Below are 27,472 nucleotides of genomic sequence, written 5' to 3'. Positions count from 1 at the left end.
GAAAACCTTTTCCAGCCCAAGTCATCTGGGGCAGGATGTAGGCATGGGGAGGTCCTTGCCTCACAGCATAGCAGAGGCCTTGGCCATGCCAGTAAGGCTGCACAGTCAGTGTGGTGTCAGAATGATTTACCAGATATGGGATGCTTGGGTTGTTTTACTCAGTTTTACTCACAGTTGCTCTACTACCAAACTGGAACTGCAGTGTTTTACCTCCTATTTGCAGTGGTGAATGATGTTTGTATGTGATGAATAACAGATCTTTGGATAGAGAAGTTATATCTACCCCGAGAAACCAGAGAAGCTCCATCTATCAGGAAACCTACCTAGACACAACATTTCTTTTTTCTTTTTTCCACATCTTCAGTGCCCATGCAGCTTTCAGGTCCCGGGGAACAGTCCAACCTGGTAAATGCTAAGCAAATCTCAGCAGCTGCTGGGAAACAATCCCAGATCTCACCAAGAATCACTGGGCAGATGACTGGGGGCTTCAGAGGGGCATCTGCCACAGGACTGAGGTTTCACGGTTGTGTTTGAGGGTACCACATGCTCTCTTGCAGTTTTGAGCTCCAAAAGAGAAGCTCCAGTGCACTCTGTTCCTCCACAGGGAGTGGCTCTTGGCATGGCCTTCTTCCCACCCAACTCACACCCCAGGAGCAAAAATAAATGAAAAATAAAAGAAAAAGTCAGGCTTCATATTCTGGATGGATATTTATTTGCTTAACAGGTTTTCTTTTTTTTTTTTTTTTTTTCTTTTTTGGTACAAAGCATCCAGGAAAGCTTTTACTTCTCTTTTTAAAAAATAAAAACTAAGTTTTCTTTAAAAAAAGACACATGAAAAGGAAAAAAAAAAAAGTCAATTATTTGCAATTTCTGTTTTTATTCTGCCTTCCCACCCCACCCACTTCCCTTCCCCCTCCCTAATTTGGACTGATTTTCATTATTTTCCATATATATTTAATAAAATAAATAAAGGATTTTCTTTGTCGTGTATTGCAGTGCCATTTTTTTAAACAAAGGCTTCATGGCTCAACATTGCAAGGTAATAACAAACAAAAGGATTATACATTAAAATCCTCCCCCTCTCAAGACTCCCCCTAGCCCTCCCCTCCAAACCACGAAATAGAATACAATTCAAGTAGTCTTTTTTTTTTATGTTTTAAATGTATGGATATATAAGACAAAGCAAGTACAGAACTGGTTAACAGAGTGTCCCCATTTTATTAGCAAGTGAGAGTATATTAGGGAGATGTAATTGATTCCCCCCCTTTTACGGTTCCTAGACAGATAATATATATTATTTTAAACCCAACCTATTTTACAGCCCTCTGCCCACCTCTCAAACCCATCTGCTCACCGAGTCCCGAGCCTCAAGCCAGAGGCTCGCCTTTCCCCCCATCCCGTGCAGCAGTCCCAGCCCCGGGGCAGGTGCAGCCCCTCCTCCTGCGGGCCCCCAGGAGGGCAGCGAGGGGCAGGGGGCACGGGGCAGGGACGCGAGGGTCCGGCGAGAAGGACGCAAAGGGCAAGAGAAGGAAAAGGAGATGGCAGGGCATGGAACTGCTGCCTCTGCAGGGGCTTGGTGTGAGGGCTGCCTGCCCACCTGCTGGCCAGACCATCGGCACCCGAGCAAGGATAGGGAAGAGCAAGATTCCCCATGGCTCGGGAAGCCAAGCTGCAGGGAGTCCAGGGGGTCTCCAAAGCCGGGGGGTCCGTGCAAAAGCAGGGCGTTGAGTTCTAACTGGCAACACCTTCACCATTCAAAATAGTTTGTCTCCAGAACAGTTCCCTTTTAGTCTAAGTTGCGGTGGTTGTGTTGTTTTTGTTTTTGACAAAAAAAAGGATGCGTGTCGATGTATTCTGTGTGTGCGTGCATCTGTGTACATGAGTAACAGCCAACTAGCTCATATGGTCATGACCAAGCTATATTTCAGAAGAGAAAAGAAACACATTTATCACACTTTTCCTAAAACGAAAAGCTAAAATTTCAAGTTCAGTATTCGCTATCTTGTCCTTCCCTCCCCACCCTCCCTTGCTATTCCTGGGTTTTTTCCCTTCCAACTTACTTTAGCACCATAACACATTTTAAACATTACAATCCCTCTTCAGATACTACACAAAATGTCCCATAAAAATAGTGCTTTTTTGCCAAAAAAGTTATATAATATATTATATATATAAATCAACTAAATCCGTGGCAAATGTGCAATGCAGACGCCTCCTCCATTTAAAGTGAGCATCAGCTCACTTTTTTTTCTTTTTTTCTTCTTTCCCCTTTCCTTTCCCTTCTCTCTTTCTTGCTTTCTCTCTCCTCTTCCTCTCTTTCTCCCGTCATCGGTGATTTCAAAAAAGGTGCAAGTCGATTTGGAATCTTGTAATGAAGCACACACACAAAAACGCAGATGGGGGCTCCTCCGAACTTCTTCTCAGGTACGTTTTTCTTTTAAAGGTGCAAAAGAAAGTTATAAAAATAAGAAAAACCATAAGAAAAAAAAAAAAAAGAAAAAAAAAAAAAGAAGAAAAAAAGTGGGGTGGGAATGAGGCAAAAAAATTTTATCCCTCAATGTTTCTCCCCGTTCTATTGTTTGTTTTTTTTCACTTTATTGTCAAGAAAGACACGGAATGGACGCTTCTCGAGAAAAAAAAGATTAAAAAAAGAATTTAACTTCATATCCTTTTTTCCTCTTGCTCTTTCTTTTGTCTTCTGCCGTTGGCACTGGGGATGACACGCAGCACCCGGCAGCAAAAAGTTCAAGTGCCAAACTGTCCCTTTGCAAGTACAGGTTTGGAAATACTGGGGGCGCGGGGGAACGAAACAGGTGTGGGAAACGAAACAACCCTCCCCCCCACCCCAAAAGGAAGATGCCGTGGGAGCGGTGCTACTTGCCACCGCCGCCGCCATCCCCTCCTTGCTGTGTCAGTTGTTTGGTTGGGGCCGGAGCGGCGTGAGGGTGCCCCGCCGCCCCGCTCCTCGGCTCAGCGGCCCCGGGGACGGAGGGGCTTGGGGGTCGGGAATCGCCAGTCCTCCCGCCCTCCCCCAGGAGATCAAAAATCGAGACAGCTGGTCAGGGTTCATTTCTGGGGGCCAGCCGTTTCCGGGGAGGCTCGCGCTGCTGGGGGCCTCTGGCTGGGCAGGGAGATGAGGGGACGGTGCAGCGCCTTGGCTTCCTCAGCTGCTTGCAGCCCTTCCGCCTGCCACCGGTACTGGCGAGCCCGCAGGATGTTGGGCGCGTCCCGCTGCCGCCGCTGGGAGCTCTTCTTCTGCCACACGTCGTACTTGGAGTACTTGCCGTGCGAGGGCTTCTGGAAGCTCTCCTGCAAGGAGAGGGACAGCAATATTAGCCTCCACTCAAGCCTGCCCGCTCCCCAGCGAGGGATTCCCTTCTTGGACATCCATCCCTCCCATGGAAATATTGCCTCATCCCTGGAAACAGTCACAGAAAGGTTGGACAGGGCTCTGAGCAACCTGATCCAGTTGACGCCTATTGCAGGGCAGTTGCACTAGATGACATTTAAAGGTCACTTCCAACCCAAACTATGCTATGACTCTGTGACCCAGGCCACCTCTGGTTCCCCACCTTACAAGAGCTGACTTTTGGCAGGCCCTTTGGCACAACTTCCCAGTGGTGGCTGTCTCTCAAAAGCTCTGCAGAAACATCAGACCTTGCAGCTGGGGTTTGTTTTCTCCACCCACGGCCTTCCCATCTTTCCTCTCCCTGTTTATTTCAGAGGAGGGCCACCATCCCTGTGCAGCCTCCTCACCTTGTTGAGTGCCGGCACGCCCACCAGGGAGGTGGCAGAGACGTCACGTTCCGACTTGACGGATTTGGCGCAGTACGTTTCCAGCAGAGCCAGGTCGCAGCTCCGGAAGCAGCACTCCTCCACAATCCCCCGGTTGATCCGCCGGTTATTTCGTCCCACCGGTCTACCTGCAACAGCAGAGACCCTGGCATTAGCCACCAACCTGGGCTGGACCCTCTCCTCCAACTCCTTGTACGCATTCCTCCACCACCAACCACCAGAGACTGCTGGGCTCCAGATCCTTCAAAAACAGCAGCGCTTCTCCCAAACCAGCTGGCACGTGCCCACAAACCAGCCAAGTCTCACGTTAAGACTTTCCCAGACAAATGCTATTGATGCCAACACGTGCCTCCAGCAGCAGTTTAGAGGCACTTTAAATGACAAGGGTTTATCTTCCTCCTGTATCTCTGGCACGGGTGGCCTTCTCGAGCGCAGCTGAGGCGAGGAAGCTCAAGCCCAGCCTGACCGCCAGCGCTGCGCCGATTAGTGCGACCGTCTCCGATGTTGATACTGGCAGGGGAATTTTATTAGAAAGAAGCAGCACAGCGTTGTGGCTGCCAACCTCCCTCCGCCGGATCAACACTCAGGCAGGTGAAGCGAACCAAGGCGGCTAAATTTTACCAGATGGGACAGCTCTGAGACAGCTGCAGAAGGAATACAGGCTCCCACACCCGCCAAGAATAGCTATTAAACTTAATCTTTTAATAAGGGTTCCTCTCCCATTTCTGCCTGCAGAAAGATGCAAAAGCCCATGTCTGGTGCAGCAATGACCAAGCGCATTTCATATCACTGCTTAATGATGGCCAAAGTGCTCCAGAGGAAAAGCGTACACCAGTTTTACCATATTTCCTCTCCATCTTGAAATAAAACAGACAGGTAAAGTTGAATTTCTGATGCAAAGCAAATTGGCTTGGGAATTGTGCCCTTCAGAATGTAAACTGGCCCAAAACAAAAGGATTTTCTCCACGTTTTTGCATGTAGCACATTATGCTGTTATGGGATTTGTAGCCAGGCTTCTGCATGCTACCACGAGCACCTCTTCCCAGCACAAGGTGTTCCAAGGAAGGGAAACAGAGGCCAGCAACAGTGGGGCTTGCAAACAGGATCTGGTACCATATCCCAGCCAGGAGACTTAGGGCATAGGGAAAACTGAGAGTGGTGTAAGTGTAGTGCCTGACACTGCTCACTATGGCACGCTGAGCCCTCACCTCCCAGCTGGCCTGCAGAAACACATGGCTGTCTACACTGGCCCTGTGCATGACCCACGATCCTCACCCCTTGCACTCCTGATGAAGCAGGCACTCAAGTCTTAGGCCTTGGTGAAGACTTAAGGCTGGCTTACATGGAACTGACCACTTTCCCTGGAGGGTGTCCCACCCTGGATGCCCACCCGAAGTGCCTCAGGAGAAAGTGCAAAGCACAGTTCTCTATGCATACAGTGCAACCCCACGCATGAGAAGCAGCCCCAGATGTGCAATACAGATGTGCAAGTGGGATGCAGTCCTGTGCATTCAATGCAGCTCCACATGTGCAACGCAGACATGCGTATTCAACACAGTCCTCCATGCACAACGGAGCACCACGTGCTGACATGCAAAACACCATGGAAATGCCTCACTGCTGCCTCTGTAATAGCCTTGCCAGGAGGGCACCTTCTCTCTGCTAAAATCAGTCATGTTCCTACAGGCCAGGAGCCCTCTAGTCCATGCTGGTGCATTTCCACCCTGCTCTGAGGTCACACACACAAACACAGCATCAGCATGCTGGATGATGGGGCAGCTGACCCATACCATGAGATCTGCCTTCGGGAGTAATTTCAAATGTTTTATTTTCCACATTTGTCCCCCTTGTGCCACCACCCACTTTTTCTCTAGAAGAATTTCAGGCATGACCTTTAATCAGCCCCACAAGGAGATGATAAGGGTGGTTCCCCCTTGGCAAAGGTTCCCCAAAGGGAGCCCTGTCAGGAGTTTAATTTTCTCTCTTGCAGTCAATAAACACACTGGATTGGGCTCTCCCCTGAAAGGCAGGGCAGATGTGTTGCATGTCCACAGCTCAAGTGATGCCAGAGTAGGCAACCTGGGTGGTGATGGCCAAAGGAGACAGGGACAGGAGCCAGCTTAAGGCCAGCTGCATGTATTCTTCCCTGTGCATACAATGCCCCGGGAGATCCATGGGAGAGGTGCACTCCACCAATACCCTGCACTGCGCATGGCCCCTGCCCAACTCTTATCAATCCCAGTGCTCAACTCAATCCATGGCAGGCTGCTGAAGCATTAAGCTGCTCCACAAAGACATCCTGATATGGGCAGAAGGAGAGTTTAGAAGGGAAAGAGAAAAAATTCAAGTCACCCCCTCTCGCTAGCACATCCCCTAAGGGCTACATTCACACTCCCGCTGAACAGAAGGTTGCACAAGTGATGACACACATGGTTTGAGGAGAAGTTGAGGCTTTCAAAGGTTACATATCTCCTCTCAAAAACAGAAGTTTCCCACTTGCAGTTATGTGTTTGTATGGAAAGAAGAGAGGAGGAGAAAAACAATGAGGAAAGTGGGACTATATTCACTGCTTTGCCTTCAAGGGCTATTTCTGGCATGGGTACGCACAGGAAGATCATGTCAGTGTGTGTTTGCACATGCCCAGGTGTGGCACCACCAGGGTGAGCTCCCAGCAGGGACCACCACAGTGACACAGCCTGTTCCTCCCTGATTGCTGCCCCTGCCTGGCTGTCAGGCACACACGTGGTCCCCAGCCCCAGTGTGCTGCCCTTTCCCTCCTGCACAAATCTGCTGCAAGCTGTTCCCCTCACTGGCACCACTGCCAGCTCCACACTCCAATATTGGAGTGACTCTCCAATAGGGCATGTTTCCCATTACATAATTGTCCGTACAGACCTCGCCAAATACCACCACAATGCTCCAGGAAAGAGTTACTTTAGGAAAAAAATAAGCAAACATAACAAACAGGGATTTAGTCTCAGAAAGTACCTGGAGACAACAGGACATTGCTGGCTAACAGCAATATTGCTGCTGACCTGGATTGGGAACAGCATTTGTTCTGTAACACAATTTACACAGGGACTAAAGGTTGAATTTCCTGCGTTTTGCCCATGGGTGGCATCTCACCGTACCGCCACTGCCAAACCCAGGGAGGGTTTCATCACTCTGTCCCTTGCCCACAGGGGAGATCTGTGTGGGCAGCAGGCTGCAGCATCACTGGGGCACGCGAGCCACTTCCCATCACAGCAACGACCGCTTCCTCCTGAGGAAATGCGCTTCCTCTCAGCCTTCAATGAGTGGCTAGGCTCCCTTTTCCCCAAAACTGTGCTTCACCAAAACATTCTACAGCGCTGCTGAGGGCACGAGTCCTGAGATGCAAAGTCCAGTGATGCAAAGCCAAATGATGTGAAGCCCTCCAGCTGCCTGGGGTTATTCCTGCCTAGGTATGGGCTCTCCTGACAGGGCATCCCAGAAGTGGCACAAAGCCAAACCTATTTCTGGGAGAACCCAGAGGCCACGTACCTGCAGCTCAGCTATGCCTCTATGCAGGAATGGGGGAATAGGAGGGTGCCTTCCCTAGCCTAAACACCCCACTGCTCCTGGCTCCCCACTCTCACCAGGGCCCAACAGATGCTGCGGGGAGGGGTGCACGGTGCTGGTGCCACCCTGGCTGGGTCCCCTCTCCTCCGGTCGATCAGGCGGTCAGCCGAGTGGAAGGGGACTTTGGGTGTAAACAGTCCCCGTGCCCCTGTCGCAGGAATGTTGGGAGCAACAAGGGGGCCTTTGTGCGGCACCGGGCCCCGTCCCAGTGCCCCCGGCCTGGCCCTCCCCCACCCCGGCACCGCACTTTCCCCCCTGCTTTTTCCTAGTATTATTCGGAGGAGCGGCGGGTGCGCAAGAATGTGCCCCGTCAGCACAAGTGGCTGCAAAGAGCTAAATTCTTATCAGCTGTTGGAAAGGAGGAAACAGGAGCTGTTGTTTACAGAGAAGTCGTCCGCCTCTCCCCCTGCAGCCCCTTCTCCCTCCCTGCCAGCACTGCATGACAGCAACTTTAGGGCTGAGGCTTCCTCTCGGCCTGCCCTGCTTTTCACTCCAGGCAGGACTCAGCATCCCCCCATGGGCTGTGCCACTGTCCCTGAGTGGGTGCTGGGGAGCGGGGGTACCAACCCTGCCAAAGTGCCATGGCAGGAAGCCACCACCTTGACAGCAGCTGCCAGCCAAGCCAAAAGCCTTGAAAGTCACAGAGAGGAAGCATCACCAGTGCAGAGCAAAGGGTGCTCAGATTCAGCTGTAACCTGCCCACGCATGCCTGGGATAGATACAGAGCTGGCATCACCATGTCCACCGTGTCCCACGGCTAGATAACCTCAGTGCAGTTCTGCAGCCCCAGCTCCTGAAGACAGCTTTAGCATTCTCAGCCCCAAGCACCTGCCAGCCGTGGTGCTTCCCAGGACACCATCCATATACGCATCCCCCTTGCACTGACACAAAGATTGCTGCTATTTCACAGACAGCTTCGCTAGCAAAGTGCTCTCTTGCAAGAATGCAGAGCATCACAACTTCTTAAATACTTGCTTCAGAAAAAAAAACAAAAAAAACAAACAAACAAAAAAAACCCAACAAAACAGATTTTCATACAGTTTTTTTCCAATATTACCAGTCAGATGCTTCAAAACCCTTGTCCAGCAAGCAGGCCCTCAGGTACGCACAGAACAGTCTCCCCGAGTCATTTATTTCCCATGTGAACAGCTGCTTTAGCACAGGCTGCTCATCATGTCACACTTCCCATGCTGTGAGGTGCTGAATACAAACCCAGGCTCGGTTTTAAGATGTAAACTCATGATGGTGCAACATAACTGTGTCCTATTGCATTTACGTGGTGACAACAGTGTAGCCATGTGGGTTTTGAAGATGAACATGGTCAGAAATAATCATTTATGAGGTCAACTGATGGAGGTAGAGAGGGAAAAATTAAGTGAAATGAGGATGTCCAAAACCTTAATCAAGTAAAGGCATTGCCCAAACATCTTCATCCCTGCATGGCACAGGCTGGTCAGATCTTGAAAGCGTTAAAATACTGGACTGTGCTTCATCCCCAGTACCTGGGCTCACCAGAAATATTCAAAAAGGTCAAGAGGTGAAGGGGGACAGGAGAGGACAAAAAGAAATAAAGCAAGAACCCCCTTGCAAACACCCGACTGGCCATTTGGCACCAAGAGACTTGTCTGCCTTCAAAAGTGTTTTTATTTTGGCCTGGGCAGCTGGGTTATTTGAGGTGAAAGGAGGTCAGTTTGACCTTAAAACAAAAGCCCCATTCCCTTTCATCCCCAGAGAGAGGGAGGAGGGAAGAGAAAGCAAGGAGGGAGACAGATGCTCCTCTACATATAGAGGGAGAGGAAGAGCTGTGAGAGCGGGAGAAGCACTTGCCTCTTTGCCATGCTGGTAAGGGAAGGGGGAGATGAAAAGAGGAAGGGCAGCTGACACACAAACCCTCGCTGCTTGGCTCCATCACAGCAAGGAAGTGCACCCAGAGCACCCCAAAAGCGCCGCCTGCCCAAAGCGCCATGAGAAGATCCCGCTGTTCAGCCGGGATGGGCAGGGGGATCGCCCCAAGAGAGCTGCAATGTCACCTGCAGCCCAACCACCTGCCCAAAACTGACCCTGGAGCCCTTCCCAACCTCAGCCCCGCTGTGGCTGGGTGTGGGATACCTATGCCTCTCTCTACTCAATATCAGCAGGCAGCAGGAGACAAGTCTGGTAAAACAGCCACGTTGGGAAGGGACATTCAGGTTGGAAAAGGACATCTGAAGTCGTTTCCTAACTTTGCAGCACCCTGCTGTTCCCTGCACAGGCAGACTGGAACAAGCAGGAGGCTGGCTCTCAACTCCACTCCTCAAAAAAAACACCCCGTTTACTTGAAAGTGTCTTTTTAATTCCTTTTTCCAAGGAAGAGGCAAGACTGCCAAATGCACCATGTGCAGCTGGTATCTCCATCCTCTTCCCCCCATTTGGCTTTGCATCTTTTCTGTAGTCAGTCACCCTGTGGCTCAGTCCTCAGTGGGGAACAAGACACAGTGTCTTTCCCACTCCCAAGAAGAGCAGGGGACCAAAACAAGGTATCACACTTAAGGCACCTTTGCCCATAGATTACTGAGCATCTATTATCACTGGTTTACTCCTCATCCTCCCTGTTTACCAGCTAATCCACTGTACTGCCAATGGTTCAGAGACCCAAAGCATCCTGGTGGAAAGCCCGCTGCAGTCAGCTGGTCTGAAGCCATCTGCACACTGAACACAACAGCAGTGCTGCATTGTTCTGCATTAGCTGCACTGCAAAGGGGTAAGACATCACTCTTCAGAAACAAGTCCACCAGTGGTAGCTGGGAGGTGACGAACCTACATCACAAAGTTTTGGGTGCTGCTATAACCAAGCAAAGCCTAGCCAGGAGGAGAGAGTGCTCAGCTTCCTGCCTGCTGTCAGGATGCAACACTCAGGCAGCAAAGTTTCAAAATAAACCAAGACCCAACCTCAGCAGAGCACTGGCTGCAGACACCCTCGTTACTGCAATGACTTGCCCTTATCACCAGCGAACCAGCCACAATCGGTTCCCCAGACACATTTGACTTTCCCGAGCATCACATGTGGCACCCATGGTACCAGACAGTCCCCAAAAACAGTGCCAAGTGGATGCATGTCACCCTGAGCATGTCCATTGTCTTGCTCCTCTCCTGGCCTACTGCCATATACAAGGAAATCATGAAAAGCACCAGGCTGGGAAGCCCCTCCTTTCCCTCCTGGCCCAGCTCTGCTGAGGCGAGGTGCGGGGGCAGCATCCTACCCACTGCTGGCAGCTGCCCAGCACTTACTGAAGTAGAAGCCCCTGTCCCCGCAGACGAACTGCAGCGTGTCCACCAGCTCCCCGCCGCAGAGGGTCTCCGCCGTGCCGTAGGCGGCGGCCGAGTCCAGCGCGTAGGCCAGGAAAGCCAGGAGCAGCAGCAGCATCCGCCTCGCCGCGCACATCCTCTGCACCTGGGGACAGAGAGACAGCGTTAGCACCGCGGGACGGACCCCCTCTGCCACCTCCCCCGGCCCGTGCCCCCCGCCCACAGCACGCCGGGGAGTGGATGACCAGACATGTCGGGATGCTGCTGCTGCTGCAGGGAAGGACTGGCAGCGCTGCGACAGCCGCTGGGGTGAGGCCAGCTCCCTGCGCTCGGCCCGCCAGGCAGCAGCTCTGGGCGGACAAGGTTTGCATTGAAGCGGTTTTTCCATTGGAAAATCCCACTTCAGCCTACCTCTAAAAGGCTTTTATTTCCCCTGCTCTTTCAACGGTGTGATTTTTTTTATTTATTTTTCCCCCCTTTTAAAAGGGAATTAATTCAAATTATTATCAGTAGACATTTGTTTTTCCTCTTCTGATGACAGGTTTTCATGCCCTGTCTGCAAATATGGCTGTGCAAAGTGAAATCAAGTGAAGCTTCAACCTGTCCTAGAGCTGCTTTTGAGGAAAGCTGGGAAGAACAGCTTTTGTCCCGGGCATGTGGGAGAGATGAGGCTCAAGCAATCAGGAGGCTGATTGCACAAGCTGTGTCTGCTGACAAGAATTGGGACTGAGATGACATCCCTCAGGAATAATGCGGTCCCGTGGGAAACACACCTGAGGCATCACCAGGGAGGGGCAAGGCAGTGTCAGAAGATCATTAGAACAGAAAATCCCTGGATATTTGCTAACTAGCCCAAAGATTGGGCTCCAGCAAACAGCTTTACCTCTGTGTCAGCTTCTGCAGGTGTAAGCAAGGGTGCTACTGCCCCACTGGATGGGGCAAAACCCATGAATGGTACAAGGCATTTTAGTGCCTTGGTGATGAGCGTCACAGTACACATATAGCCAAATAACACTGATTTTGACCAGACAGGTAACCTCAAAATGAAGAGAAGCATATCAAAATAGCAGACGGTGTGGCAACCCTAATCTCATAATATTCAACCAAGACACTAGGTTTCACATCCAGCTTTCATCACCATAGCATCTGAGCAACTCGAGAATAATATCAGTTAATGAATATTACCTCACCCCCCCGGGATGCTCGGAGATGGAGCTGAAGCCCAGGATAGATTAAATGACTCGCCCAAGGTCACAGGGGAAGTCTGCAGCGCAGCCAGGAAATTAGCCCAGCTCCCTCGGGGCCCCGCTACGGTCCTGCCAGCAATAAAGACACCCTTGCTCCCGAATTTTTAGTAGCACGTAGCTCAAATTGTCACTGCTAGAAATGCATCATGCTTACAAGTCATGAGCTCTGCTGAGCAGCGGGAGGACAGCGATCAGCAGCAGGAAAAGCCAAAACAGAGCTTTCAAGGTCTGGGTGGGCTGTGAGGGACGTTCCCCATGCTTGAGTTTTGATGGCCATAGTATTGCTCAGCCTGTGCTGGCAGAGATCAGGCAGACTGGCCAAAGCCCTCCAAAGCTCTGAAAAAGAGGCAGCAGCCCTGGGAACAAAGAGGTCTCAAATCAGCAAGTAATGGGACCAGGACCAGCTTTTCCAGTAGCAATGGTCCCTTCAGCACACTGCAGGGGCTTAGTTCTGTATTACAGTAGGAGCAGAGGGATGGCACCAGGCTCTGACACCATGCTGCCAAGATGCAGTGTTTTACCACCAGCCTCTTTTCATCTCCATTTTTTAATCAAGTGGCTCACAGGTGTTTACTGGGCCTCCCCAAAATAAACACAGCATCACTTTCACTGCTGGAGTCATGCCTCTGGTGCTGCAGCATCAGGAGCCAGATCTCCAGGTGACAACAGACCAACCACCTTGCTCCTGTCCCTTTTTCAGACTTTTTTTTTAACATGCAGATCCCAACTGCTGGTGTCCCCAGGTCTCAGGTAGTGCCAGTGCTCACTGCCGGGCTGATGGATTTGTCACCAGCCAGCGCTGCCATCCAAGGCTCTCAGATGGGACTTCAGGACACCCACATGATCCCGTGTTCCCAGTTAGGCTCATGCTGGCTGTGGGCACTGTGGCTAATGAGCAGGCTGCCTGCTGGCCTCCCCAAGCCAGAACCAGCCCTGACACAAAGGGGCTGATAGGTGGCACAGGTGACAAACACCATTTTTCCTCCACATTCATTCTAAAGAAAAGGGTGAGATGCTCTGAAGCAAGGGGAGAGCGAGATTTTGTCAGTGGGTGATATTTGACGCTGGGGAGACCTGATACCTTCTGTGGAAAAACACTTGTGCTCCTCAGAAAATACCTGCTCCTGCACAAGCCACACTGCAAGCCCCTGGCAGCCTTCCTGCCTCCACTGAAAGCTCCTTCCAGGTGCCCACACATCTTGTAACTCTGGCCAGGAGTGACACAGCAGCAGGAACAGGGAGAGCCCCAGTGCTGTCAGCCAGAGCACGGCTAACAGAGAGGTGAGAAATGCAGCTAAGTCCACCTGTGCCCAGGTTACCAGCCACCAGCCCTTCCCTCTGCTGTCACCTTGGCATCTCCCTGCTCCTTCCAGTAGCTGTGTAATGAGATACCAGCAAAGCAAAGAGCATCTTTATTTACTACCCAGTGCTGCAGTTTCTCTCCAGCCTGATGGATCTGCAACCCAATGCCATAAGCCCTTCCCTCTCCCTTTGGCCCTACTGACTCTGCTAATGAAAAGCCCCCAGACTTCATACAAAGGCTACAGAGGTTCCCAGGGTGCCATCACTGGCTCAACATGTCCCAATAACCTTCCAATTGATCATTGCCTCCCTCACAAGCAGGGACAAGCAGACCCATGCAGGAGAGCTTGCACACACCTCGCCAGAGCAGGTGCTGCTCCCCAAAACAGGGCATCATGGCACAGCTGGGTACATGTAGCCCACAACCTGGTTAGTGCAAGCACCATGGCAGCTGCACAGGTTGCAGGAACTGAATGGCTGCTCAGCATGACGAGCCTAAGCCCTGTGAATACCTCCAAGACCTCATTCTCCACTGGAAACATGGGACAGCACAGCTTTTGGTTTCTAGTCCCCAGCATTAGGACAGGCATGGTCTCTTCAGCTGTTGAACAGGAGCAAATTCACACCAATGGCTAGAAGAACCTTCATATTTTGTTAGAAAGCCTCTCTTACATGAAATGGAAGAGGAACAAGGCAGCACAACAGAAGCCACTTCCCCAAAGGACAAGGTCCTGTCTCTGCTTGACGAGAGGCTACAGCTACCAGTGTCCCATTCTTGCCAAAGCACGTTCAACCAACCACACTGACTGCTGCTGTTCCTCATGTGCCCAGGCAGAGCCCAAAGGCTTTAGGATGCAGTGGGAATGGCAGCACGAGACATGCCAGATGCCAAACAACCTGAGCACCAAATTCCTCCTAAGGAGGGCTTGGACCCCACACAGTGTGCAAAATAGTGATGCAAGAGGAATTTCTTGGTTGCACAGGTGACCTGTACCATTATGGGAATCCCACCCAGAGCTCCTCTGAATAACCCACATCTGGAACGTCATTATCAGCACAGAACAGCTCAAACAAGGTATCAGCACACACTGTTGGCCTCTCCCTCCCTGGAGAGCCTCCCTGGCTTTGCTCTCCATCCTTCATGCCCCTCTCATGTCTTTCCCAGCATCCCCAGCTCAGCCACAAGCTGCCACGTGGAGCATGTTCCTGCCTTGGAACTCCCGCATATTCCTGCCTTGCAGCACATGCCACTGCACCCATGGCCAGGGACCCCCAAACACCTCTTGGCAGCCCCCAGCCAGCAGAGAGGTCCAACAGAAAGGGTTCTCTCTGAGTGGCTGTGGTGTGCTGGGAGTGAGCCCAAGGGCAGGTCTGCAGTGGAGTCACCCTCCCACTCGAGACCATTAAAGGATTTTTTCAGGATCTGCTGCTGAATCAGCTGGATCCACAGTTTCTGTCCAGCTGCTGGGGAGTTGGGGGCCAAGAGGCCACAATGTGCTAAAAGGCCCAGTTGCCAAGTCTCAGAGTACAGCTCAGGCATCCCTTGCATCCAGGCTTGTGCTGAGCAAACCAAACCATGATGCCTCTTGGGCAACAAATATCTCCCCAAAAACAGAGACAAAACCTCCTGTCTGACCTAATTCCTTCTTCAGTCTGGCCTTCATTGCAATTTAATATGAACAGAACAACGTAGGAGGGAATTGACAGATGGCCCAGTCTGTAAAATTTGGATTTGGACAGCAAAAAGAGAAAAAAGAAAAAAAAAAGTAAAAAAAAAAAAAAAAAGTCTTGCTTCTTTGTGGAGCAGTGCACCATTTAAAAGGAAGCATGGCAAAAGAAAAGTCATCAGCCCAGACCCAGTGGCACGTGCCAGAGGGGAAAACCCCAGTTTACACAACCCAGCATCCCTCACACTCCACCCTTTCAACAGGAAAAAAAAATAAAAATAAAAAAATAAAAAAGAAAGAAGAAAAGAGCAGACTGATGTTTCGCTACTCTGACAATTGCCTGTGAGAGATGTTGAACATCTGCCTCTCTGCATTACTCCTCTCCGTGGACAGCCCCAGGAGAGTGGGGAGCTGACCCGGTTCTGAGCGTGGCAATCCTGAAGGAGCAGGATGTGGGCATGTGCCAACCTCACAAGTGCCAAGTGAATGCTGCCCCTGCCCACAAGGCAACCCAACCTCACACGAGGCGCTGGGCCATGATGCCCTGAGGTGCCAAGGAACAAAGGGATAATGGAAGCCAGCGTGAGAGGCAGGTGCCTTGGCAGCTGAAAACCACCCAGGAGCTGCATCTTGGGCAGAGGCACAGGGATGACGTGCCCAGCAGTACCCAAAGGCAGAGGAATCACCTCATGCAATGCCACAGAAGAGCCTCTCTTTTCATCTGAAAGAGAAAGGAGATTTCCAACCACCCACAGCTTGGAAGAAGCAAGCATCAAAACACAAAACTTTTGACCACTGAGCTGTCAGGTGAATAAAAACTACTCAGGAGAACCAGGGGTTTTGCTGTTTAGCTCAGGCTAAAAAAAAATAAAATACCTTCAGATTCTTGGCACCTGGTTTGCATGACATTCATATGGCTGAGGCTGGCAATACTGCTGCTATTTTTAGCCCTCACTTTTTTTGTCTTCACTGCTTGTCCCCATCAGCAGCCCACTCTGGCCCACGCCGGGGGTCACCTTTCTGCCTTCCATCCCGTGAGCCCTGGGAGCACCTGCCACCTCTGCCTGTGGGACAAGGGCTGGGGCAGGCAGGGAAGTGCTGCCTGCACCCCATGTCTGTAAGTGCTGCAGGAGAACCACTGGGCCTGTGGAAAAATCAAGCTGGAAGAGGTGAATGGGGTATTCAGTACCATTTACTCACCCCACTGGGGAGTAAGAGTGTATTGCATAAATTTTGGTATGCAGCCCAGAAATATTTGATTTATTGTATTAAAAAAAAAAAAGGAAATGCAATCTTGCTTAACTCTTCTAAAGACAGCTGGCAGGACCCAGTGAAGGGATTTAAGTTCGTTTTAGTAGCCTCACTTAACTCCTTTCTTTATTGTTCCTCTCTCCTTTCTGCGTTCCCTTCCAAAACCTGGAGTATATCAGGGAAAGTTAACAGCAAGTTAAGCTGTTAAATCAGGAACTGTGGTGACTGGAGTCTACTGGCAAGTGATATTCCCACAACACGTTGAACTTGCTTTATGTCTTGGCAGAGCAACTTTAACCCTTTCGGAGCCAGGCCGTAACGCTAAGGCAGACTTCCTCTCCTGGTGCCCCCCACCTCTCCTGACCCCTCACACAACCATGCCGAGGGAGGCCAATATCGCTTTCCCCACTAAGACACCCGTCAGCTTTTAAAAGCAAAGACAATCCAAAGAAGGATTGGAGAGGTCAGCCCCAGGACACGAGCTGGGAGAGGGTGGGCCACTTACAGTGCTCGTATGCACTGCTGGAAACACACCAACTCCTCGGTCCCTCTAAAAATAAGACCTCACCTGCTGTGTTTGCTTTATTTAAAAAAAGAAAAGTACAGAAATGCTTTTCTCTGGTGCTCCATGATACAAGCTGGGCTTGTGCTGAAGCCTACAGGAATCGAGGGGAAGACACGCACTGACAACTCCGGGTTGACTGGTCAAAGCAGCAGCCCTCCAGCCAGGCTGAAAAAAAGATCACCTGTCAGAAAGAGTGCTGGGACACACACGCAGACACATTTTGGCTCTCAAATTTCATGCAGCGGTGGGAGGGGACCCGCGGTGTCAAATCTTTTATCCCTTAATGAATTTGCACAGGAGCTGGGATAGCCCCTTTGAAAGGCTGAGTGAACTTGTGTGGGTGTCAACAACACGGAGCAAGATTTACAGCTCTGACCCATTCACCCCCACCAAAATTGTCAAGTTGGGTCCAAAACAGCACAGTGGAACTCAAATCAGAAGTGTCAGTCAGTTTTATACCTCCAGATGTCCTTAGCACAAAGTCAGCCTTAACAAAACCCCACGACCCGGGCTTCTCAACTCCACTCTAAATCAAGGCAAGAGGAGGAATAAAAATCCCAACACGTTGAACCCTGCAAAGTAAAAGGGGGGGAAAAAAAGCCACCCACATACACACACAATCTGACAATAAACAAACTCAAAGAAAAACAGGCCTCGGTCTCCCAAGCACATCCCAGCATTTGAAAGAAAACTACAGATTTTGTATAGGAAGCTTGGGTTGAAAGCCGAGGCTCTCCCGAGGTGTCTGTTTAAAACCGTCTGTTTAAAACCACCCACACAAACCTTGTTTTTACACTTGATTGCTCCACACCACCCTAGCGAGACCTGGCGTATCAGCAACCCGGGTGAAGTACCCCTGGCTGGAGGCGAGGCAGCCACATCTGCTGGTACAGTTACGCTAAATGTGAGTTCCCTCATGTGCCCCAATTCCCTACTGCTCAACAGAGTGCTAAAACCTTTCCAAGTCGCGCTCTTAAAACGATTACTGTAGGGAAAAGCAATTGGGAAGGAAGAAGAAGGGAAAAAAAAATAAAATAAAAATAAAAATCACAGAAAGTCGAAGGCTGCACGCCAACCATTAACTCTCACTCCATTTTGGCTTCGCTTTCTTGTTTTTCCTCTCTGTATTTTTATCCCTCCCGAGACCAAACACACCGCAGTGTTTTGCAGAAGAGAGTTTAATAATCTCCGCTCTCTCCGGAGCCGGAGAGCGGCCGGTCACCGTGGCCGCCCGGCGCGAAGGGAGCCCGGCGGGCAGCCGGGGGCCGCGCAGCCCTGCGTGACCTCGCATAGCCCCGGCCCGGCCCCCGCACACGCGCGCTGCCGCCCCTCCGCCGCTCCCCACGCGGGACCGCGCCGGCTCCGCTCCCCGCCCGCCCGGCCCCGCGGGCAGCATCCCCGTGGGCAGCATCCCCGCGGGCAGCATCCCCGCGGGCGGGCGGAGGCACCCCGGGGATACCCCGCGCCCCCCACCGCAGCGGGGCCGCCCCGCCGGCCGCGGCTGGGCCGGCGCTCGGGGTCCCTCTAGCGACACGCGTGAGGACGGCGGGCAGCGGGGCCGGCGCGGCTCTGCCCGGCGCGGCTCGGGATGGCTCAGCGGTGCCCGGGGCGGCACGGCTCGGCACGGCTCGGCTCGGTGCTGCCCGGCGCGGAGAATCCCACCGTGTTCTGCCCGCGGAGGAGCAGAGCGGAGCGGCGCTTACCTTGGCACTGCCGCTGCTACTCTCAACTTCTTGCGGCGGCGGCGGGCCGGGGAGGAAGGCGGGCTGCCGGCAGCGCTCATCCGTGTGTGCCCCGGCGCTTGACATGCTGCTCTCCTGCCCTGGCAGCGATCGCGGCTTTGGCTTGCCTTCCCCGCGCCCTGGCACGTTCTCCTCGCCTTGCCTTTTGGTATGTCAAGTCCCTGCTGGATTTAGTCTGAAGGATGTTATTTTGTTACGATCAGGTATTTTGTTATTCTAGAGAAAAAGCGAGCGAGCGCTTTCCTTTCCTCTCCTTTTCCTTTTTTTTTTTTTTTTCCTCTGGGTTGTTTTTCGCCCTTTTTTTTTTTTTTCTTCCCTTCTCCTTCTCTCCTGCTTTGGCTGCCCCTTGGGTGGCTCTCACTTTTGTGTTTACTGAGTGCTTGGTCGGGGCGAAGGGGCCGCTGCCTCACTGCCCGCTGCTCCCGGCTGCTGCCCCACGAGCGAGGAGACAAGCAGGCGCTTCGGCTTTTATACCTTTTATACCCCCCCCAATGGGCATGCTCTCCCGGCGAGCACCAGCCCGGCCACGCAGCCAATAATGTTGCAGAGCGGTCTAACCCCCTCTCTTCCCTCCCTCCCTCCCTTTCTTCCCTCCTTCTCCCTCGTAACCCTCCGGAGTCCAGCTCGGGAGGGAACAAGGGATAGAAAGTTTCTGCCGCACGCTTTCTTTGCGTGCTGTTACCCGGGGTGGGGGCTTTACCCCCTCTGCCGGCCCCGGGTGGGAGGGGGGCTACGCGCATCCCCGGCCGCTCCGCAGGTGAGGGGTAGAGCTGTGGATCCGCGCCCCGAGCCCTTGCCCAAAATAACGGGGGGCACCCCTTGAGCGCCTCTCGCTGCGAGGTGGCGAGCCCCGAGTCCCGGCGGGGTGGGAGAGGGGATATCGCCCAGTCCGTCCTCTCTCGGGTCCCCCTGTAGGTGCACACGGGCACAGGTGTCCGCGCCGGCCGCCCCACAGCTCGGAGGAGCTCCCGGCAAAGGCACGGGCATTCCGGCCCGGCCGCCCCGGCCCCCGTGCCTGCCCCGCTCGCTGCGGGCAGCGAGCCCCGCCTGGGCAGCAGCGAGCCCCCGCCGCCACCCCTGCGTGTCCGTGTGGACAACATGGACGCTGCCCCTCCGCACCCGGATCTGGCACCTCGCACAGCACCTTCCCGCTGCGGTTCCCGCTGCCTGGGTCGCCTCTGCTTCCCGCCGGCTCCTGCAGGCGAGCACCGCTGCCTCTGAGGCAAAGGGACTTTTCCCAGGCTTTGCCGTGCGTGTGCAGCGGCGCGGGCAGAAGGCGCTCCCGCTGCTCTGCGCTGCTGCATGCCGGGCACGCCGGGCTGCACCGGCCGGCGCTCGCCCGCTCCCGAAGATCTGCTCCCAAGTACGGGCCGGGGAAGGAGCCCCGCTGGCTCTCAAAGGCGGCCCCCGGGCAGCCTCCGGTGCCCGCACCCTCATCGCTGCCCCGGAGGGTGCCTCTCTGCGGGGACACGCGTGTCAGCCTGCGCACCCTTCTTGGAGCAGAGAGGAGCGGGGCTACCCGAGACCTGAGCGGCAGGTTGGCCCACCTCAGGTAGCGCTTACCACAGCTCATGGTGCGAAAGGGCAAGGATGCAGCAGCTCTCACCCCAGCATGCAATTAAAAAATAATAATAATAAAAAAAAATCCTTATTTTTTTACTTTTTTCAAATTTTTACTTTATTTTTCCCCCCAAGGATAGGAGGCTTGGTGCATCTCTCAGCAGTCAGAATTGCCCTAAACGTGCCCGAGAAAACGTGGCAGGATTATTTCTCGCTAGGCTTTGGGCATCCTTTCCTTTCCTCCCTAGCATCCTTCTGTTTGCTGTGCTGTCCTCTGGGATGTGTCGCTGCGCATCACGCCCAGCAGTCCTGCTGTCAGGGCTGTAGGCTGCAGCCGAAACATCGGCACATCTGGGGGATGCTGAGGAAGCAGTTCCGTGCACATCAGGCTCAACCACAGGCATCAATTCTCAGCTCCTGCACTGATATTTAAACTTGTAAAGAAGTGGCCTGGACCTCAACGAGACTGAGGATCTGCCGGGATGTGCCAGGACTCCAGACTTCTCCTTACCTTGGGCTTTTGGAGTTTCTGCTAGATGCCCAGTAAATCCGAGTTGTGGGTCGTCAGCAGAGGTGGTCTTAACAGAGAGCAAGCCACCTTTCCTCCCTGCAAAAGCAGAACCCCATCAAAGGACCCAACCTTGGCAGGGGGGTCAGCAGGGCTGTAAGCTACTGTTAATAGCTGAAGGAGCCCAGCTCCCTTCCCCCAGCTCACCACAAGGACCTCCTGAGAGTAGACAAAAGAAAGCTTGGAGGGTTAATCTCCCTGAGAAAAACAAGTGATTTTCCAGTAAACAACTGCAATAGCAAACAATGGGGGTGAAAAATAGCGATCATAAAAAAGTCGGTTTGGAGGAAGAGGCGACCCACCAAGAGAGGTGTCCTTTGGCTGGGGAAAAGCACGGCAGCAGTTTGGTGAAGATTCAGCTGCAGCAGCAGCAGCAGCTACAGCAAAATAAACCCCACAAGTTGCCACTGGATCTACTTGTGTTTGTGCCTTTTGATCTTTTAATTGCTTCTTAGTTATCCTTCAGTGCAAATAAATAGTGCATTGTGTCAAGAAAGAGGAGGGGGGCGGGGAAGGGAAGAAAGAGACACAAAAGAAAGAGCTGTCGCCCAGAAGAGAAAAGGAACAGGTTCTTTCTCCCCACCTTTAAAGGAATGAATATATCTGTATGGTGGGGAGGAAGGGGATAGGATTAGAAATCAAAGCGAAATTGGAGAGAAGCACATTAAGCCTCGGGCATCCTTACAGTAGGAAGAAAAGAGTAAGGTGGTAAAACCCTTGGGGAGTTTATTCGGTGAGTTATGAGAGGATCCACGAGTGTAATATTGTTAAAGGTCAGCTGAAACCTAATTTAAACTAGGGATGTGTGACCTCCGCCCTTCATTTAATACAGTCATAAGGAACATTACACTGCAGATAGCTGGAACAATAGCTGCCTCCACCCCAAACTCCAGCCCTTGGCATTGCCTGCGAGGAGGGCCGGCAAGGGGGAGCAGGAGAAGGACCAATAAAGCCAAGGACGGAGCAAACCTGAAGACAGGGAGGTGGAAATGAGGGACAGGAAGACCTCTAGAGTACAGCACTGACCATCAAGGGTCTTGCAAAATCCTAGGAAGCATTTTGGTTTGAAAGTGGATGGGGCTGCAGCAAAGCATCACCTGAAAACGTTGAAAATACAGTAAAAATAAAACACTGCCTCTTGCATTTGTCTGACCCCCCTGGTCGTCTGCGCAGTTCAGGAGAGAAATTGCAGTTGTGGGTTTCCATTAAATTTGCAAGGAGCGAGGACAGTGTTGACAGAGCAAAGTGAACCAAAGTAAGCTGAAAGTAAGTGAAACTAAGTGAGAGCTGAAATAAAAGCAATATCTGAATGGTGCCCTGAAAAGACCAGGGGATGTCAGGGACTCAGAGGGAAAATCTCTGCTACTGCATCGGCTCGGAAGCATTGGGGCAGACTGCAAAGCCTCCCGGCAGCACTGCCCATCTGAGCTGATCAAAGCGTCTCGTGGGTGGCCACCAACACGTGGCACTGGGCTGGAAAGCTTTCCAGGGAAAGGGGGAAGAACCGGAAAGCTTGGGCCAGCCTGGACCTAGCAGACAGGGATGTGAGCTTCAGCAAAGGCAGAGGAATGTAAATAACTGCAGAAATGCAGTGGTCCTGGGCCAGGGTGGATGTTAGAGATGCTGCTAGGGAGGTGAGCCAAGCAGATACCTTCAGGGAAGGGAACATTTACATTTATGACTTTTCCCTTCCTCTCCCGCTAGAATCCAAAGAGAGAAGAGGTCACCTAATCCCAGCCTAACCTAGAAACCCTGTGATGATCATTTGCTTTATTTCACAATTACAGCCCAAATGACCAGGTGGGCAGAGCAGGGATTTGTGTTGTGATGGTTCAGGTGCTGTGCCTGCGGCACTACAAAGGTACCCCAGTCTCTATTCTCATATGTCCCCCTAAATTCTCCTATGTTAAGAATGAGGACAGCCAGGAGAAACCAGACTGCTTTACTGACATGCCCCACAGATTTGGGTTGAGATGTCCAAGATGAGCTGAAAGGAAGGTGAGGGTGGGCTTTGGGTCACTGAGGACTAGAAGAAGTACTCTGTAGTGACACTGGAGTGGGAGTAGCCAGAGTCCTCTATGCAGCTGTTTAATGGCTGAGAAGTATCTGTACTTGGCCCAGAGCATCTTTCAGTGGCTTTAAGAAAGTGATACCTTTTGCTTTGTACAATCCAGGAACCTGACAATAACACAGTGTCCTTGCATGCTGAGATATATTGATCCTGGGGCACACTAAACTGTTGGAACAGGAAAGATTCACTGGCAAAGAGGGATGTGATATATGGAAGGTCTCTGCAAAAAAATTGAAGTCAAAGAACTAAGAGTGAGAGAAGTAATTCACCTGGGGCCCCTGGTCAACAAGATAAAAACAAAAACAGAAGCTGGGCAGGTCTGTTTTAGGACTCCTGGCACACCTGGGTAGTGAGAACCTTTTGGGGCCATGCTCCCAGCCCAGAGGGTTTCTGCTGCAGGATTGTTTTATGGGCAGTGAAAAAGCCAGTTGCCCTTAGGCACCTTTTTTGGCATGCTCAGAGAGAAAGAGGGACTCTTATATCAACTCCTGCCTAGATCTACGGATGCCTTGGAGCACTTACTAAATTAAGGTGTTCAGGAGAGGTGTTGGCATTTGCTTCCTAAGGACCTGGAGGTTGCTGAGCAAAGTAAAAATGAAGTTATTCCACTGTAAGTTATTGCACAGTGCCAGAGGAATTTGTGACAGTGGTAAAAGGCACTGTCAGTGAAAACAGGGTAGTGTTTTCACCCCTGTTTATATGGAGGACAAATTATGCATTTTTTTATGGACTAGACAGACTTGATATTCCTGTAATGTCTTTTAAAATTCAATGTCCCCAGTGACTAGAGAAAAAGAGCATGTGGGGTAGAGAGGTGTCCCTGTGGCCAAGTGTGAGAGAAGAATTGAAAAGGCGCAAATGACATTCAGCAGGTGAAGCTCAGTGGGTTTGCTTGTTGGGATGCTGTCTGCAGCATGACCCAAAAGAAGGAGGACAAGGAGTCCCAGGGTCTGATGATCCCAGAAAGGGAGAAAAGTCTCCTTTCTCCCCATCATCTGTGGGACAGCAAACATCTCTTGTCACCTTGGTTGCCAAGGAGGACTCCATACTCAGCTAGCAGCTTCCCGAAAGGAATTTCCAGGAAGGGTAGAACAAGGTAAAAATGGAGAAGTGCCTGCCCTCTCCCCAGCTTCTTTTCATTGCAGAGGGAGCCCACAAGGTTCCAAGTTTTGTCTGATTATTTATGTCAAAAATGTACAACAAACAGAGTAGCAGAGAAGTAAGATGTGTCTATGCCTATATTAACAGCTAGGCACATCACCATTTCCTGTTTTCCTTCTCTTTTTAAGCATTTCCATCAAAATACCCATTGTAATGTCATGGGGAAGAAGTGGTCCAAGATTGTTTAATGACCAATAAAAGCTCCAGCAGGTACAATTAGCTCTTCCAGGCATCAGAAGACGAAGTTGGCTCTTTGCAGTATTGTACAAATATGGGTCTGTCTACAGAGCAAGCTCAGAGTCAAAACATCCTGCAAATGAAATGTTACAGGAGACTGCAGGAAACCCTTTGGACTGGGAGTTCTTTGGGGTGAAGACTGTGACCCATCACTGTGTCCCCGCAGGGATGGCCCAATGAGAATGTTCTGGGAAGGCAGCAGTAGTAGGACACATCCCTGTGTTTCCCAGGGAGGAGCTGAGCAGTGGGAAGGTGGTGTGCAGGGATGCCATTTACCTCTGAGCAGGAGCACACCATGTCCTCTCAGGGACATCTCATCTTCCAGCAAGGCACCCTCATACACACTACTTTGTGTATTTTTTTATTACAATATTTGAATTTTAAATATGACACAAATCAAAAAAACCACACCACAAGTGCTCTGTTTGCACTTGGAAAACTCAGGGATCACCCTTAAAAATGTTTTATCATGCTCACAGAAGTATCAGTATGAGCTGGTCAGTCTGACTGCATATTGCTGAATTCACGAGAGAAAACAAGTGAGCTTTTAGTAAGATCTTTTGTAAAAAATGAGGCACAGCAGCTGTTTCTGAGATCCTCTCCAGCAGCTCCAACAGAACAGCCATCACTGGGTGGCCGGTGGCAGTGCCAGTGATGGGCTATGCCAGAGGTGATTGCAGTCCTTATATGTGCCAGTATTCCTTTGGTGCAGCTTCTTGAAGACGTTTCCCTTGGCCTCGTTGTGCAATCAGCTCAGAAAATGCTGCCCAGGTGATCAGGGTGGGATTCCCAATCCCCTGCCCCTATGGATGCAGCTCATGAATTTCAGATGCACCCTTGGGAGGTGCATGGTTTGAGCACCCTTTCAATACTCTGCAGAAAATCAGGCACAGGAGCCAGCTGCAAACACCACCATGGGATGGGTTGTTTTCCCAAGTGCCCAAGGGAGCTGATGGCATGGAGCACAGAGGGTGACGCATTTTAGACGATATATGTGGGGCCCTTATTTGCCGCAGAGAGGTGGAGTGGTGCAGATATGTCTCTGTTGTGTAATTAATGGCTTTGAAAAAAAAACCCTGAGCCTGTTGGCTAAGCCCAAATACCTCTGAGGGGTTCTGGAATCTCAACTATGTATCTTTCAGGCATTTCTTCCTCTTTTTTTTTTTTTTTTTTTTTTTCCCTTTTCTTTTTTTGCATTGCTGCTGTGCTTCAGTGCTGGTCTTTGTTTGCAGCTCTCATTGTCTTTGGTGGAGAGTTGAGTGGCAGCATCTCCATCTCCTCCAGGCCAGGGCTTCACACCTTATCAGGGATCACCTCTTCATGCTGGGATTTCTTGGGTAGGATAAATGCTCTGCCAGGCCTAGCGACTGATGCCCTCATGTCTGAGATGAAGACCCCAAAGTAGGATGTGGGGCTGGGGTCCCATGGGCTGCGGGCATGGGGACAAGGGGCAGTATGGGGGTCATACCTCTAGCCTTCCTCTGCTACTGCATCCACACATCATGTTGGGCAAAGCACTTAATTTCTCTCTGGTTTTCATCCCCATGCACCAGTTCATGAAAGGGATAAATCTGTCCCGTGTTGCCTCGTTGCCTTTGAGGCTGGGACTTCCAGCACCTACAGCTGGCAGGGGCTGTATGGGAGTTTGCAATAACTTACACCCTCACCACATTCCCATTCCTGATGCAGGTGACACAGGGACACCCTGTGCCCACCCATGCTTCCAGCATCCCCTCCGGACCACACCGCCCTTGCCCTGGGTGATGGATGCCCAATGGGGAGGGAGGAGGTTGTGGACAATTTGTTTTCTTGCTTAAACAGAACTGTCTCTCATAATCATAGTGAAGGAGGGGAGGCAACAGCTCTTGGCAAAGCAGCTCACACTAAGTGCACTTCACTAGGAATGTTTATATCTGCTGCTGAAAAATTCACTGAGTGTGGCAGTAGTGTGGCGTGGTGCTGGCAGAGCCAAACTGGATACTGTGCCCTGAGCCAGGTCCCAGTCAGGGTGGGCCTGGGGATGTCACCAGCTCATAGCTATTTCACCTTCAAGGACAGGTCTATAGCTGGGGTTGGCATCTCTGAGTAGCATCACAGGGCAAGGGTATAACACAATCCTGTGTGATGGGGAGGAGGGCTTTTTATGGCGCCAGGTGTGTTTCAGAAAGGTTCTGGTGACAGAAGCAAGGATTTTCCCTGAGACCCCAGCCCTTCTGAAGCAGGAGACCTCACACAGGGTAGGACCCTTGAGACTGCTAAGCTAATTACTAATTGCTTGGAAGGTAACCCTCCCCAAAAACCAGTGCACATAAGTTTTTCAAAACAGCAGGTGGTATGCTTGTGTAGCACGTGCAGGCATGTGTGTGTGTGTGTGTGTGTGTGTGTGTGTGTGTGAGTATGTGTCCAAATGTATTTTTGGGCTGAGGGGGAAGCAAGTGCTTGTCTGAGTAGGTAGACCCAAATGTCAGGTGATTCAGATGCTACCCCCCTATTTCCTGCACCACTGCAGTGGTGTCACTTGAGTCCCTGCCTCTCCATCAGCCAGAGATAATGGGCTCCAGACAGGCCCTCTGTGAAGCCAGCATGGAAAGGGTTAACTGAATTCCCAAGGCAGGTGGGAGCACAAGTCAGACTGGGTGATATCGCAGACATGTTATTTGAAAAGCTAAGAAATTGTGGAATTCCTCACCTAATCCAACTTCCCCACAGTTTAAAGAAAACTGCAGTGAAAGATATCACCACAGCCAAGGGAGACCCCCCACGAACGTTTCCCTGCATAATCCATGTGTGGATACAGGCTCCATCAGCCACCTCCTGTGGCACTGGGATTCTAACCTCGGTGTCACGGGATGCACGCCCTCAGTGCCTTGACCTGTAGGAGCTGGAGGTGACTCCCTGCCTGCCTGTGACACTGCTTGTGTGAAAGGCCCTCCCTAACGCTGTGGCAGCCCCTCTGCCTTCATCTGAGCCCATTGCAAGGACGTGCTGCAGAGGCAGTGGTAGCAAAGACTAATTGAAGCACCTGCATGAGCAAATGTTCAATGAGACAGCACAAAACTTATTGGAAATAATGCTTTTGACTTCAGCTGGTCCCAGTTTAGGGCATCCCTAATTATGAGAGGTGGCTGTAGTGAGTCCTCGTAGCTGTGCAAATGCCTGGACATATCTAATGATCAGCAAGTGTAATGACAATGGTGGAAGTCACTTCCCTATTCTGGATCTGTACACCTCCCTTCATTTCTCCAGATGGGTCTCTCACTGAGCCACTTCAGTCCACCAGGCAATCTTCATGCCAAAGAAATTTTTGTTTTGCCTGAAAGTAAGTTGCAGAGATTTTTGGTTAGATTTTTTTTTTTTTAATGTATTAAAGGCAACCATTTCAAATATGTAGAGATCACACGGCTGTTTTTTAGTCAAAACA

The 27,472-nt window shown here is 51.4% G+C and overlaps 2 protein-coding genes across 2 annotated transcripts; one reads left to right on the top strand and one right to left on the bottom strand.

Annotated features, from left to right (window-relative positions):
- Window positions 1–725: 725 nt before the first annotated feature.
- IGF2 (insulin like growth factor 2) lies at window positions 726–19,191 on the bottom strand. Its single transcript, XM_058863103.1, has 4 exons — window positions 18,416–19,191; window positions 10,663–10,825; window positions 3,757–3,923; window positions 726–3,309 (listed from the first exon to the last, which is right to left on the bottom strand). The coding sequence occupies exons 1-4, from the start codon at window positions 18,518–18,520 to the stop codon at window positions 3,067–3,069; spliced, it is 678 nt and encodes a 225-aa protein (XP_058719086.1). The 5' UTR covers window positions 18,521–19,191; the 3' UTR covers window positions 726–3,066.
- On the top strand, window positions 18,519–21,831 carry LOC131583434 (uncharacterized). The gene is made up of 4 exons (XM_058847546.1): window positions 18,519–18,602; window positions 19,078–19,211; window positions 19,370–20,068; window positions 21,756–21,831. The coding sequence occupies exons 1-4, from the start codon at window positions 18,519–18,521 to the stop codon at window positions 21,829–21,831; spliced, it is 993 nt and encodes a 330-aa protein (XP_058703529.1).
- Window positions 21,832–27,472: the final 5,641 nt, after the last annotated feature.

This window comes from Poecile atricapillus, chromosome 1 (genome assembly GCF_030490865.1).
Source record: "Poecile atricapillus isolate bPoeAtr1 chromosome 1, bPoeAtr1.hap1, whole genome shotgun sequence".
NCBI lineage: Eukaryota > Metazoa > Chordata > Aves > Passeriformes > Paridae > Poecile > Poecile atricapillus.
Note: the sequence above shows the minus strand (reverse complement) of the source record. Positions and strands in the feature narration are given on the sequence as shown.

What these genes read in the sequence shown, in the direction of transcription:
- IGF2 (XM_058863103.1), bottom strand. Translation starts at nt 18,520, where the DNA reads ATGTCAAGCGCCGGGGCACACACGGATGAGCGCTGCCGGCAGCCCGCC. An exon ending in GGACAGGGGCTTCTACTTCA is followed by an intron (nt 3,924 to 10,662) that starts GTAAGTGCTGGG and finishes CTGCTGTTGCAG; the next exon opens with GTAGACCGGTGGGACGAAAT. An exon ending in GCGTGCCGGCACTCAACAAG is followed by an intron (nt 3,310 to 3,756) that starts GTGAGGAGGCTG and finishes CTCTCCTTGCAG; the next exon opens with GAGAGCTTCCAGAAGCCCTC.
- LOC131583434 (XM_058847546.1), top strand. Translation starts at nt 18,519, where the DNA reads ATGCTGCTCTCCTGCCCTGGCAGCGATCGCGGCTTTGGCTTGCCTTCC. An exon ending in TCTCCTCGCCTTGCCTTTTG is followed by an intron (nt 18,603 to 19,077) that starts GTATGTCAAGTC and finishes TCCGGAGTCCAG; the next exon opens with CTCGGGAGGGAACAAGGGAT. An exon ending in CATCCCCGGCCGCTCCGCAG is followed by an intron (nt 19,212 to 19,369) that starts GTGAGGGGTAGA and finishes GTCCCCCTGTAG; the next exon opens with GTGCACACGGGCACAGGTGT.